General features: G+C 39.9%; 1 protein-coding gene across 3 annotated transcripts in view; it reads left to right on the top strand.

Annotated features, from left to right (window-relative positions):
- EPB41L4B (erythrocyte membrane protein band 4.1 like 4B) overlaps nucleotides 1-14829 on the top strand; it is a 290295-nt gene that overhangs the window by 152610 nt on the left and 122856 nt on the right. For 2 of the 3 annotated variants that reach the window (XM_045005334.1, XM_045005335.1), the window contains exon 15: nucleotides 1556-1623. In XM_045005334.1, the coding sequence (XP_044861269.1) occupies nucleotides 1556-1623 (68 nt within the window). Of the gene's footprint in view, nucleotides 1-1555; nucleotides 1624-4471; nucleotides 5937-14829 lie in introns of those variants that run through there. The other variant, XM_045005336.1, reaches the window with a different exon arrangement.

Consider the following 14829-nt stretch of genomic DNA (forward strand, 5'->3'; position numbering starts at 1 on the left):
AAAACATTTCCTCGTTTTCATTCAGCTGTAACCAAGCTCATGCTAGTGCTTCGTAAAGCTGCGGGCTTGAAGATCGTTTCACCAAAAGGCTCTATGCCAGGGGTGGGCAAACTTTTTGGGCCGAGGGCCACATCTGGGTGGGGAAATTTGTATGCAGGGCCGGGGCGGGGGGTTGGGGTGCAGGAGGGAGTGCGGGGTGTGGGAGGGGGTGCGGTGTGCAGGAAGGGGTTCAGGGCAAGGGATTGGGACAGAGGAAGGGTTCGTGGTGTATGAGGGGGCTCAAGGCAGGGGTTGGGGTTCAGGAGGGGTGCAGGGTGTGGCAGAGGGTTCAGGGCAGGGGGTTGGGGTGCAGGAAGGGTGCAGGGTGTACAAGGGGGCTCAGGGCAGGGAGTTGGGGTGCAGGGTGCAGCAGGGATCTTAGGACAGGGGGTTGGGGTGCAGGGTGTACGAGGGGGCTCAGGTCAGGGGGTTGAGGGTGGGGTACAGGAGGGGTTCGGGCTCCCGCATCTCCGGGGTGGCAGCGGCACGCACCGGGGCCAGGGCAGTCTCCCTGCCTGCCCTGTCCGCAGCCCCACGCCACTTCTGGAAGCGCTGAGACCCCTGGGGGAGGGGAGGCAGGCTCTTTGTGCACTGCCCTTGCCGTGCCTCCAGGTACCTCCCCCGAAGCGCCCATTGGCTGCGGTTCCCCCTTCCCGGCCAGTGGGAGCTGTGGGGGGCGGTGCCTGGAGGTAAGGGCAATGCATGGAGCCCTCTTCCCCTCCTCCTCCAGGGGGGGCTGCAGGGACATGGTGCCAGCGGCACCGCGGGCCGGATCCAAAGCCCTGAGGAGCCAGATCTGGCCCGCGGGCCATAGTTTGCCCACCCCTGCTCTATGCACATGTTGAGCAACATGGGAGAGAGGCTGAATCTTGCCTTTCAAATCCCTAGATTGTGCTGATATCACTGGTTGACTGCTATCATCAAACAATGACAGACTACACTGTCGAGAGCTGTTCTACGCATAACTGTGTCCCTGGGATTATGTCTACACTTGAAACTGGGAGCTGTGAGTCTCAGCTTGTGTAGATATATTGTAATTAACCAGCACACTAAAAATAGTTGTGTAGCGTGGGCAGAAGCGATTGGTGACATGGGCTAGCCATGTTGAGTACAAACCCACCTGGACCCTGTGGCTACCTACTCTGGACTGCTAGCTTGTGCCACTGCCTGTGCTAACACAGCTGCTGCATTATTTTTTACACCAGTGCTTGAATTACACCCCTAGCTCCAAGTGTAGACGTAGCTGTAGGTTCTATGGTAGTAGTTCATGCTCACGTCTGTCAACAGCTGCAGTTGTGATAGTTGGTATATTTATAAGGCAGGTCTTTAATCATTTTTTGGTACGACTGGTAGTGAAAGTATGAAATTGCAGTAACAATGCAGGCAATTGTAACATGAGGATGATGTAATTGAGGACAACTCTTCACTTTAAAAAGAGCTCCATAGAAAATTAATAAATGCAATCCGATTAAGAAGTGATACAATGATATAATCAAAGCTAATATTTTACTTCCAGCCACAGTATCACCCTAATGTACATCCTGGTCCACCACACTGGCACCCTCATACTCCTGTGAATGTAAGGTAAGCTCTCTTCATTGTGTGGGAGGAATCATTTATTTCTTCTTTATTTTAAATAACCTGTTGGATTAGAACTGTGATGAGACTATGAGGTGATGTATGGTAATCACTTTAGTTCTTGCTTTGACATATTCTAAGTCTATTAAATTTATTAGAAGGAAGTTGATAGTTTGCTTAAATTTATTTTGAATTTATTATTCAAAACAAAATGTTAGGATTTAATTTTCCTTTTGAATTAATTTCTGTAGGTTGTGTATCTGGCAGTGAGGTACTTAATATTTTTAGTAAAATGAATTTTACTTTGATTAGCATTTAATCTCAGAAGACAGTGGAGCATGTCATTTTTGGGTGGGCTTAAATCAACAATGTACAGATTTGTAATATGCAGCAACCATTTTCCTGTATTCCAAAAACTTAAATGGAAAATTATAGTGCTTTCCTATTGAACATTGTATTAATAAATTGGTAGATTTTTAAAAAATCACATAAAAAGAACATTTTAAAACTACCACTTGAAAATTCAGTATCTCTATAGCTATGAATATGGCTGATCTTACTACATAAAGACTTAAATTTTAGTGCTATCAGACAAGAATTAAGTGAAAACAAGATTGGAAGAAACTCAGTCTAAACTGAAATCAGTATGTTTTATGTGCTTTTTTCCTAGGTAAATAGAGCTCTTTTTGACTTGTATGTATTATTTTATTGCCAGACAGTGTCTAGGACTTTCAGACGTATATAACTTGCACCGCCGTGTGTGCGTAATATTGCTGTTCTCATCTATCCCCTCTTCCTGCCTCTTCATCTTAGTATTCTTAGATAAGATAATTCCATCACAGGGTAGGTGGAGTTTGGTGCTGAGTGTAGGTGAGCACTAGCGGTGAGGGTAGGCTGTAAGGTGGAAGAAAGGATAGTCTGGTCTGAGATTATAGGACTGAAGAAGCAGGGAAAGGGCATAGAGATGGAAGACTCGATATTTCTCAGGTGGATTTGCAGATTATTTATCTCCATCTCAAAATTCCTAGAGAGTCTGGTAATAAAATAAATGTTAAGGTAAAAACAAAACTACATGTATGGAAAAAAAACTTTAAAATATGTAATGAATCTGACATAAAAATACTGTTCAAAATCTCTCCTGTTGATTTTAACACAGAATGAGCTCTAAAATCTCCAGTTCCCTGTTACCAGGGAATAGCTGCCTCTACAGAGATTTTGTAACCATTTAAGGGTTTTTTCTAAAAGGAATTTCCATTTATGATATCAGTCTCGTTAATTCTGATATTTTTAAAGCCTAAAACTTTCCTTTAGGCAGAGTAATGTTGAGATTAGCAGAGCAGTGTGTTAAAAAGTTTGTGAGAGAACTTTTTTTTTCCTCAGTGAAGATTAAGGTCATTGCAAAGAGCTACAGGAAAATATGAAAAATGGCTTTTGCAAAGCTAAGTCTGCAAGAGATACATAACAGACCAATCCTGAAGGCCCTCTGTCAGATGAGTCCTGAAAGGTGCTGAGCAGTCTGGCCCCAATCCAGCAAAGCATTTAAACACATGCTTTCATTTGAAGCATGTGAGTAGTCTCATTGAAGTGAACGGGACTACTCACGTGATAAAAGTTAGAGCATGTGTTTAAGAGGTTGGGTAGGGTTTGTGCCAGAGTGCTCAGCCCCTGGCAGGATCAAGCCCTGGTTTCATATAACTCCCACAGCTGGGCTTGCAGAATTGGGCTTGAGGTGGAACAAGAGAAAAGGGGAGGCCATTTTGTTCTGTTTTGTAAATAATGTAAACTCCAAAATAAGAAGGTGCAGAGTCACTTTCCATCTTATCTCCATAAAAGCTCCTCAGTAAAACTGTTCTGCTGTTACTCAATTAAAATCTTGTAGGATTGAATTTTCTTCCAAGATCTAACTGAGGTTAGTGGTCATTTGTAATTTTTAGATTTATTGTTGACGTTCCCTTCAAGTAAAATAAAAACTTGGCTTTCAATTTTAGATTCACTTTTTTTTCAGCCTACTTTGGTAGCATACAAAGAGAGAATGTTTCAAAAAAATATCGCAACTTCAGTGTATTAATACAGAAGTATGTCTGGCATTATGCAATTATTTGTATTCTCTTTTCATTATCTTGCTTAAAACAACTGCTTCTTGAAATGATTTATGGTGATTTGGTACATAGTACCTTCAGAAAGCTTGGGAGAGGTTGGTGATGGTAGTAGTTACCTATACCAGTATGCTAGGGAAAACGTATTTTTCTTCCTAGTGGTTTTACAGGGTTCAGAGTATATTTGTACACAAACTTGTATTCTAGCTGCAGGAACTAGAAGTTTTGTTGGGTTTAATAAGGTGGATGTGTAACTAACTCCATCAGAGTTGAGCAAATGGCAATATTTATGCGTGGATGATTGATTGCTTCATTAATGTTACTGTGTTTTTAATTTTTAAGCCTTTGGGAAATAGTACTTCCATTAGCTCAACTTTTTTGCATGATTCTGCATTTATTGCTCATTTGGCAAAGCCACTTAGCCTTGCTGCAGTTAAATCTTTTCCCCTGGAAATTCAGTAGCTTTCAAGCATGATTATTTTTATTTTTAACATTTGAAAGAAAAGATTCTAAAAGTGCTGTGCACGTGATCTAATGCAAAGCGCATTGAAGGCAATGGAAAGACTCCCAGTGGCTTCAGTGGACTTTACATCAAGCCCATGGTTCTATCCCCCACTCCCTTCCATGGCTGTTCACTCTCCATCATTTTTCATGTACATTTTAGAGCCTATCTGATAAACTCATATTACTGTATATCATTCATAATTGTAAAATTTACTTCCACCTCTCACTAACCAATAACTGTGCAAATGGTACAGGCCACCCTACCATGATGACAGGCCATACTGGAAACCAACCACAAGTGGAGATGACCGCAATTTACATTATATCCAGGATCAGAACCAGAAGAATTTAGGAGGAATCCAAAGTATGGTGTACCAAGATAAACTCATGACAACACTTTGAGAAACTGGGTCATCCTAATTTCACCTACCATCTTAGATGATCATTACATTCCATAAGCATTGTCTGTCTTTGCATCATGTTAAAAGTATATTGTGTAAAAAATGTGTTTCTTAATCTGTAGGGCCATCTTGTTGTTTAGTTAGTGTTCCTAGACAATCTTGAAAGAAATATTTTCAATATTTTTTGTAAAAATCTGATAAGTTTTGTGAAACTGGTCAGAGTTCACTATGGCTCAAGTTCTGAAATTTTTGTAAATTGTTAAATTTATCATATTTTTGTGTGACTCTGGGCATGTTTCTTTAAAATATTACACACCACATTTAATTATTTTATCAGCTTGTTTAATTTATGAACCCAATTAAAAAATGAAGGATCAGAAATTTAGTTTCTTAACTGATACAAGAACAGGAGATGTGAAACAAATGAAAAACAGAATCAAAACTCACTTTTGTAATTAAAAATGACTTAAATGTCCAGTGATAAAGGGATCCTGTTGACATAATCAAAGTTCTTTTTTTCCCCACAAAATAAAATTACAGGTGTTTATATAACTTTAAACACAAGTATAGGGAAAACACTCTAATTTTAAACTTAATAGATTACTCTATTACTACTCAGATTTACTGATTAAACCAATGAGAAATTGCATACTATGCCTAAAGGTAGTATTTGCTGCTATGAACACAAGGAATGTTTAAAAAAAAAAAAAGCCTTAATAATGGGTGCTGCTGTCTTTTTTGTTTGTTTGTTTTGTTTTGTTTTTTTGTTTGTTTTTTGATTTTAAATGAAATTGTGAATGTAAACCATGAGGAAACATAAAACTACCTTGTGAAAATTTTTCTCCAAGAGGGTGATTCAAGAGGTAGCTTGTAATCAATGTAGTACTCGAGGGAAGGGGAAATGGGGGTCCTGATTAAATAAAAAAGATGTTAGACTTCTGCGAAGTTGGATGTACACTTTACAAACTCAGGCCCTTACATAGGCGTGACTGGTATTTTCATCACTTGCCTATATTTTACTCAGAAAGTCGTAGTGCCATCTTTATTCATATTTTCTTATTAATTTGGCATTACAACCGATCTTTTGAAGTTTGCTGGAATAGGTAATATCTTTATATTTGGGATATCTTAAACTGGTAGGTTTTTTTAACTTGATTTTAATAAACATCCATTTGTAAATAGGGATAACCCTGCATTTTTTCAGAGCAAATTTGATAGTATATAACTTTGTAAAGTATATTTGTTTACAAATGCTATCATTAATATTTGTTTTGATCTTCCTTGTATGTGCTAAGTACAAATAAACATTCTCAAGCTTCTGGTTTTGTTTTGGATATATTATTATTTATCTGTTTAAAAGATTAATGCAATTTTTGGGGAAGTTAGGGGAATGATACACCACTGTGTTACTCCAGTTTTACGCTCGGGTCACGCTGTTGCTACAATGGTGTAATAGTGGAGTAACCCAGTGATAAATCAGGCCCAAGATTTTCATTGGAATCCACTGGAAATATTTGAATGTACAGTGCACTGCAATGTGAAAGTGTCAATATAATATGTATAGTCTTCAACTGAGTATTCATCACTTTATAATTCATGATTTTGTTATGGAACTTCATTTGATTTCTGTAAATATTGTTTATACTCAGTATTGCTTTTCTGTGCAGTATTTGTTGTTGTATAGGGAGCTGAAGACATTTAGAGCGAAAGATCTCCCCTTAAAGTGCCACGTTAGCCCTGTGTTGAAGATTTAAGTGGTGCATAAGCCTTGTGCTAGATCTCTGCATAAGGGTGAATTTTGCCCTTTATGATTATTTGGTATATAGCAGTTTTCATGCCTGGTACCAAATGGGAAAGCACTTATCTTATTCCTTCTCTTTAGAAGCACCTCAGATACTCTCAGCTACTTTTTTTAATGGCATGCCCACCCCTCACTACTCAGTGGTCCTGAATACCTATAACAGCAGTGAGATTCAGGGGTAAGGAGGGTTGGTATTGCAAGCAATAGGAGCAGGTCCTTTCCTGCTCCCCTTTGCTCCATCCACAGTTGTTTCCTTTGGGGAGGACTAAAAAGGTAAAGTATGGTCTCCACTACAGGGAGATTGACGCTGCTGCAATTGATGCAGCAGGGATTGATTTAGCAGGTCTAGTGAAGACCCGCAAAATCGACAGCAGAGCGCTCTCCGTTCGACCCCAGTACTCCAGCTCTCCAAGAAGAGTAAGGGAAGTTGACTGGAGAGCATCTCCCATCGATTCAGCACCGTGAAGATACTGGGGTAAGTCGACCTAAGCTACGTCAACTCCAGTTATGTTATTCACATAGCTGGAGTAGCATAACTTAGGTCGAGTTATCCCCGTAGTGAAGACAAGCCCAAAGTCTGACATTTTGCATTTAACCTTTCTCTTCAGTGATGCTGCTCTGACCTCTGCCACTGCAGTGAACTAGGAAGAGAGACTACCTTTTGAATATGTATTTTAATTTAAAGTTGACTTTGAGGTTTGTTTTTTCTAAAATAGGCACCCCTACTATCTAGAAAGTATGGTTGGCTAATAAATCAGTGATACCAACCTTTGAATGCTCGAAATGCAACTCACCACTTTCACTTCTTAGCAAGGCAGAAACCTTCATGTTTCAAAGCAAAATTCTATTGCTTAGTCTTCTGAAAATGTTTGGTGAATCTGACTGCTAAAGGTAACTCCTTTAGTTTAAAAATTACTTTTGAAAATCTCTGGCTGTGAGGATTTCAGACTGGATCCTATTTGCAGTCCACTGTAGGAAACCTCTTTGATATCACAGTTTTCCATTACATTTCATGAAATAATTTAGGTCCATTATCTATTGAAATAAATGTTCTTATGTCATGTTGTATAGGTTTCCTGCCGGGATTTCCCATGAGAATGCCACTGGTTATTTATTTAAAGTAGTTCTCAGTTTTATTCCAAATAGTAAAATACATAATTGTTCTATATGTACAAAAGTTACTTTTGAAATCTTTCCAGTTGTCCTAAATAAACAGATGCCACCACCTACTGAATGCTAACAAAGCAAGTTTTCCAGGATGCCATTATACTGTATGTTTAATTTCTGAAAATGTTCTTCATCCTAATTTTTAAAAGTTTAATTTAAAAAATTGTAATTTCCTTTGTATTAGTTATAAGTACTTTTTAGAAAAACGTTCTGAAGACTTATCCTCTCCTGATTCCACAAGAATTAGAAATGTTGTAGCTATGTAGGTCCCAGGAAATGAGAGAGACAAGGTAGGTGAAGTATTATGTTTTATTGGACCAATTTCCATTGGTGGAAGAGACAAGCTTCCGAGCTTCACAAAACTCTTCTTCAGGTCCAAGTTGGTCCAATAAAATACCTTCTCTCTCTCATATCCCAGTAAGATCTGAAGAAGAGTTAGCTTGTTTTGTCCACTAACTGAAGTTGGTCCAATAAAATATATTACCTCACCTACCTTGTCTCTTTCAAGAATTGGAAATTGCATGATCACAAATGGTGACAAAACTGTCTTTTCTGCAAATTAGAGATGCTATTTGATGAACAGACATCACACCAGGAATCCAAAATTACATTGGTTCGTGTTCTAGTATATAGTGGAGAGATTCTCAGATGTGCTGGAGCACAAATTGGTGCTTTCGAGAGGGATTGGAGCTAAGGTGTCTTTATGCCATCTTTCTGTACTCCTCCCATCCCCCATCTCCCCCAGTACTGAGAGATATCTGACCGGTTCAGTCCCAGCACAATTCAGTGCAGCCTATTTTGTAATGCAGCAATTACTAGACAAAAAAAAAAATCCAGTCTCCCTCTTGCCCAGACATCCCTCCTATACCAGGGACTCCAGGAGGTGGTGTAATGCCAGGTCTGTGACTTGGTCCAGGTTTGTGGCCCATTGCAGCATGAGAATATTGGCCTGGCCCTGAGACTGGGCTGTAGAAACAGGTTCTAGTATTGAGGAAGGTGGCATCCCTTTGAATTAATCCTTCTTACTATGGATTACTTAACCTGTGAGTTTTCTCTTTTCAATAACTTAATCATGAATCACTTTGTCAGCTGAAGTGCAGATTAAAAATGTAAGGACTATATCATGTAATGCAATTGCACAGCTGTCCGTGTGGGGTGTTCACTCTGACAGAAATAATTGAGTTCTGCCAAAACATGTATCAGTGGGCCGAAATGCAGACTTATCAAGTTCAACGATGGCTTGCTCAAAGGCTATAGAATCAGGTGGAGCATCTAGTATGACAGGTAAGTTGTAACATGTCTTTTGTCTTTCAGATTCTAAACCAGTGCACCAGAAGAGCTCTCTTCCGTCTTGTAGAAATAGTAGTATAAGAGCTTGCAAATAATTTGGTAAATGTAACCACTGGTGCCAAGAAGTAAGCTGACTGAGACAGGAAAAATGAAGATGCTGATATGTCTTGATTTTCGGCATATGGACTCCCAAGTGGAGTAGAAAAACATAATAAGGGGGTGTGGGAGAGTTTCCCAGCAGTGGGGAGAGGCAGGCTAACTTCGCTCTGCATTTCTTTTTGTTTTTTGGGGTTTTTTTGCGGGGAGTTCTTTTTGTTTTTTGTTTTTAAATAAGAGTTCTTCAGAAGTTTCATGTCCTTGATCCAGCAGGAAGCCAGGTCAGTGCTATTCCCCCAGCAACCACCTGGCTTGAATAAAGACCACTGCAGCACAGGCTTACTGAGGACCTAATTCAAAGTCCACGGGAAGACTACGTTGATGGGCTTTGGATCAGGCTCCAAGAACAGTGTAAAGTAGTGTGTTTTCCTTTTGCTTTATAAAGTGGGGAGCTGAGGAGAGCAATATTTATGGGTTACTGATATTGCTGCAGCACCATTAGTGCTTGACGGTTAGCCAGGAAACAGAAAATTGCTCCCCCCCACCCCTTTTTTTTTTTTTTTTTTTTTTGGTAAGTGTCTGTGTGGATTCTTCAAAGGCCAGGGCATGCTGGAATACTTGCTTCTGCCATAAAACAATAGCAACCAAAGAACCTCACTTTGAGAGGTTAACCTGAGCTAGCTTTGCTGGTTAGATGTAGGAACTTGCCCATGTGTTCACTGCACTTGTTCCACATCATGAGGATGACAGCTTGGGATTGCTGGAACTCAGAAGTTCTTTTGTGTAAATAGCATGTTTGCATCACATTTATTTCTGTTTTAAGAGTGAAATGGCTGCACTTGAAAAATGGGGGCCCATTGTGCCACTGTACAAACATAGAAACACATAGTCCCTGTCCCTTTAGTGACCGAGTTTATAGTTTAAATAGAGAAGATAGACACAGGGTCGAGGAAAGGGACAGAACAAATATACCTCTCCATCAGTGTATATTGTTTGTTGCATTCCCATCCCTAGAGAGACCTTGAAAAGTAGTCAAATACTGAGAGAGACAACAATCGCAAGGAGCCAGGTTTTCAAAAGAGCTCAGAGCCCAGCAGCTCCCATTGTTCTCTTAAGTGCCATTGTATTCTGAAAAGTGATGGACATTGTGGGCTTCCATATTGAATATTTCTGAAAGATTTCCATATCATGTGTGCTAAGTTTTTGCTTTCTGTCTGACCTGTTCTCTTCCCCCCACCCCCCAAAAAAAACAAAAACAAACACCTAACCTGGGTTCTGAGAGTCTAGTTGGGTTCCTTCCTTCACATTATAGCAAATTATTAACAAAATAAATTTGTTAGTCTTTAAGGTGCCACAAGTACTCCTGTTCTTTTTGCGGATACAGACGAACACGGCTGCTACTCTGAATTCCTTCACATGTCTCATCCCCTGTTATAAAGGTTCTGCAGGCCAAATCCTGTATCAGTTACTGGCACACCTTTGCAATCCAGTTTTTGCAAAACTGACCCTTGATAGTTCTTTCAAATAAAACAAATTGTTCCTTAACAGCTAGCCCTTGGATATTTCTGAATGTGGTTTTTAAGCTCTTCAGGGCAAGGATCTCATCATACCTGCCTGAAAACACCTAGCATACTTATCATTGAATAAATACTAGTACATAGAAAATGTAAATAGAGCTGCATTAACAAACTTTTATATTAATTTACAGTATGTAATTCTTTTTAGATTTTTTTTCTCCATCCCAATTCAGAGATCTGGTAAATTCTTTATAATTAAAAATACACTGTTAATTCAACCCTTTGGAGTTAGTAGCATTTGAAGATACTCAGCACCTTGCAGCATTGCATTGTTTGAGAGAGAGAGAGTCTTTTTTTCAAATCTGTATTATCATATGTTCACACTGATCAAAATCAAGTTGACAATGTATGTTCTAAAGCAGTGGTTCTTAACCTTTACTGCAGCCTGCACCCCTTTGGTTCTCAAAATATGTTCTCGCACCCCTTATAAAAAATCATTGAAGTTCTTTAAACCTAGATATATTTTTGTTTGTATATTACAGTAATCGTTAAAAAAATGTATAATGTTAATAAATACATAGGTTTGATGAAACAAAGTAGTTGTACTTATGTGCCTGTGCTTAATTTGTGTTTTTGATGATTTACCTTCTAAAAAAAATCTGGCATGTCTTGCACCCTCAGAAAGGGCATCTTGCATCCCCAGGGGGGTGCATGGACCCCAGGTTAAGAACCACTGTTCTAAAGGACTTCAGAGGACCGCACTTGGAGAGAAGACATATGAAGAAAGCTTCTGCTCTCCTAGCTATCTGACCAGCTGCACATCCTTTCCTTTTGGTTGTGTTTGAAGTACATTAGTTCTCTCAACTCTGAGCAACCTGCTGCTCCCTGCAGCACACTTTGTGGTGACAGCTCATCTTCCCTTAGCGATTTGCTGTTTGAGTTGTCTCAATAGACTCAAAACGCTTCCTCTCATAGGCAGAAGTCTCACTAATAATGGTTCTCCCAAGCAGCATGTGACCTGCAAGCACTTTGCAGACCACCAAGGATTGTTCTGTGGACCACTGTTGAAGAACCACTTCACTGAATGATTTATTCACTGAGAGATTAGAAGGACCCCCCTTACCTTTTAAAGAAAGAAGGTTGAGGTGATAATCCTACCAAGAGATCATTCAGAAACAGTCTCAAGTTACATTGGCCTTATCAACCATATTTTCGTTCCCAAATTTGTTAGGCTTTTTTGACCTTGCCATACTTTGTACATTCTGTTTTCTGTATTTTTTGCATTTTGTTTTTCCTATTTGTTAGTCTGAAGCTTTGAGATACTGTTCTAAAAAACCTCCCCATTTTTATTTTTATTATAAAGCTAATTTTTGAATTACTAGAAGAAAAGTCCAGAAAAGGAGCACTTTTTTTTAGCAAGTGACTAAAATTTTTAAGTAATTTGAAGAGTGGTTAAAAAAAAGTGATTATATTTAAAAGCCACATTTTTGCCCACAAAATGTTTTGTTGCTCAGTCATGTCCCCCTGAAGAACTGAAAGGAGCAGCCATTGAATTCAGTGGGCAGTAGGAAATGCTGGTCTAACACAGTTATAATATAAACTTCAACCTTCGCTTGACTGTATCTTGGATTTCCCTGTAGGGCCTTTAGGTTTTTGCCCCCCTGGTTCCTTATGCCTCTGAGAGAGGATCCCCAACCCTTTTATGATCCTGGATTTAGAAACACCTGATCAAACCTTAGAGTGACTCAACAATAATTGCAGCACATCTTCATTCTGGTTTTAAACTTGTCAGTTTAGGGTAGCTCATCGGAAGAGCTAATCATTCCTATGTAAGGTCCTAGAAATGTCTTCCCAGTTAAAGACCACTTAATCATGCACCCTCTAGAGGTGTCTTTAGGAATGAAATGGGCTCCTCTGGACCATCTTCAGTTGCTTCACACCTGCAATATGATTTCCTAATTTTCCTAGTATGGATGCATATGGTGGAGTTTTCATACCTTCATCTACACCACACCACAGAGCATGTAGGCCTTGTGATGCACTTCCTTTCTCCCTAGAGCATGTCCCTTACTCCCATGCTAGGTGTCAGATTCCACACCTATTTATCCCCCATCTGCTCGATGACCATCTCTTTTGTTATATTGTTTGCATGCAGTAAAGCCCTTTCCAGATAATCTGCTCCAGCCCATGTACCAGATGTGGTAGTTAGCCAGTATTTTCACAAACCAGGTTCACTGTCTCCTCATTCCTATCCACAAAGAAATCATAAATGCTTGTTTGCCTTATAGCTATTCTCGTGCACACTTAGTGTCACATTCTGAGCTTTACAGCCAATAGTAATACTTTGCACGTATCGGGTGCTTTACAGGGTTAAAGTAAGTTACAAACCTTAACTAAAATTAAGGGTTTTGAGCTTTTCATGAAATTTTGGGAGAAGATTGAAAATTGAAATTTTTTAAATGTGTTAATAGAGGAAATGACCACAAGTGATTTACTGTATGTTTTAGGGTTGCTTTTAACCAAATACAGTAAAGAAAATTAAAATTTCTAAATGACAGAAATAGGAATAGGAATAGCACTTGAATAGGAAATAAAGATGAATCCATTAAAGATTTCTCTTTCACAACCCAGGGGGATATTCCCTTATGTTGGGACACAATTTGATGTCCACTGTTACCATATATATCCTCATGAGAGCCTACAGGGCCACGCAGCAACTCCCTTTGCACGCACCAACCCTGGGTGAAATGACCTATTGTAAAGAACCACATGGTTCCTTGGAGGTTAAGAGGGAGATTTTAGACACAAGTGAAAGTTAAGACCCACTGAAAGTCAAAGGGAGATAGGCATAAATGGGAGTCAAACTCCCATTAGTGCTTTTTTGAAAACCTCCCCCTCAAACAATCAAACAGGTATGCTTATACCAGCACTGACTCTCCTTAGGGAGCACGGTTAAAACTCGTCTTGAGTTTTGAAAGGTATTATTGTGACAAAGTGATAGGTAAGATATCTCCTAATAGAGCTAGGTGGGTGGCAGGAGATTCCCAGCACATTCAGTTCAAAGAATACCGTGTAGACCTGATGCTGTAGAAAGACATCAGCAAGCTGCAAATTGCCAAATAAGGCATTCTGCAGGCTTTGGATGGGAGGATGGTGGGGGCGGTGTAGACGCACATTTGAAATGCTAAACCTTTTTAAATATGAAGAGGTTACAGTGCTTAGTTCGGAGGGAATGCTCTTACAGAAATGGATACAGGTGTGACATTTGTTGAAAGTCAAACAAAATATCACTCCCCAATCTAGAAGCCTTTATTTCTAAATCACCATCCACCTGTCGGGGGCGGGGGGGGGGTGACAACCTAGACCCACTGAATGTACTAGCATTCCCATGGCCAGAGTAGTCCATGCATCCCTTCCCTCACTCACCACTAGAGCACAACACAGGGAGCTGCTCTGAGACACTGGATTACCAGAGTCCTCAAAACCACATGGAGGCAGAGGCCCACCAATCACCTCCCAATTACTGCTTTAGGCCCTTGGGAAGCACCTAGACTGCAGCAGACACCATGGGTGAAAGGGAGCCTTCACAGCCCATCTCTGTGATATTGACTAAGACCATTCTTGTGAAATCCTCAGTAAGAGGGTGGGAGAATTTCCCAGTTGAATGGGGATGATTGCTGGGAGGATGGGATGGAAAGACATTAGGTCAGAAGCTAAGGGTTGCTCTGTGTGAGGATGGAGGCAATGATGTCGTGAAGTGGTGATAAGACAGTGAAGGGGGAGGGCTGGATGGCAGGAAAATGTAAACGTTTTAATTGAATAAGCAACATGTTATAAGTAATGTTTGATACAGTGCTAGGCTTTAGAAGTAGCAATGGAAATAGGGTAAATGAGAGGGGGCGAAGAAGTTGAAAAATGTGTATTGTATCATCTGTCCTACTACTTTGTTTGTATGCTCCCTTTTTTGGTAAGATTAAAATAGTTTGAGGTCAAGGGCTACGTATCTGAATTTTAGACTTCTACCAGCTTTGTGGAAAATGCAGCTAGTAGAATAATGAGGGTCAGCTGGTGGCCCAGGAGTTGGCAATGGACTGATTTAGAATGAAGCGTTAGTCTTTCTCCTTTAGAGTGTGGGCAGTATTGCACTACTTCTTTTCTCAATGTTCAAGTAATCTATTATGTAGTAAGCTAGTAGGGCTTGTCAGGGAGACACGAAAGTAGGAGAACAGGTGGAGTGTTACAGCAAAGGGAAAAGTTGCAGAAAGGTAAATAGGCAGAGCATCAAAGAAAGATTCAATAAGAGGAAAGGATGTAGGGTAGCAAAAATTATCTTTTAAGAC

Source organism: Mauremys mutica, chromosome 2 (genome assembly GCF_020497125.1).
Source record: "Mauremys mutica isolate MM-2020 ecotype Southern chromosome 2, ASM2049712v1, whole genome shotgun sequence".
NCBI classification, from domain to species: Eukaryota; Metazoa; Chordata; order Testudines; family Geoemydidae; genus Mauremys; species Mauremys mutica.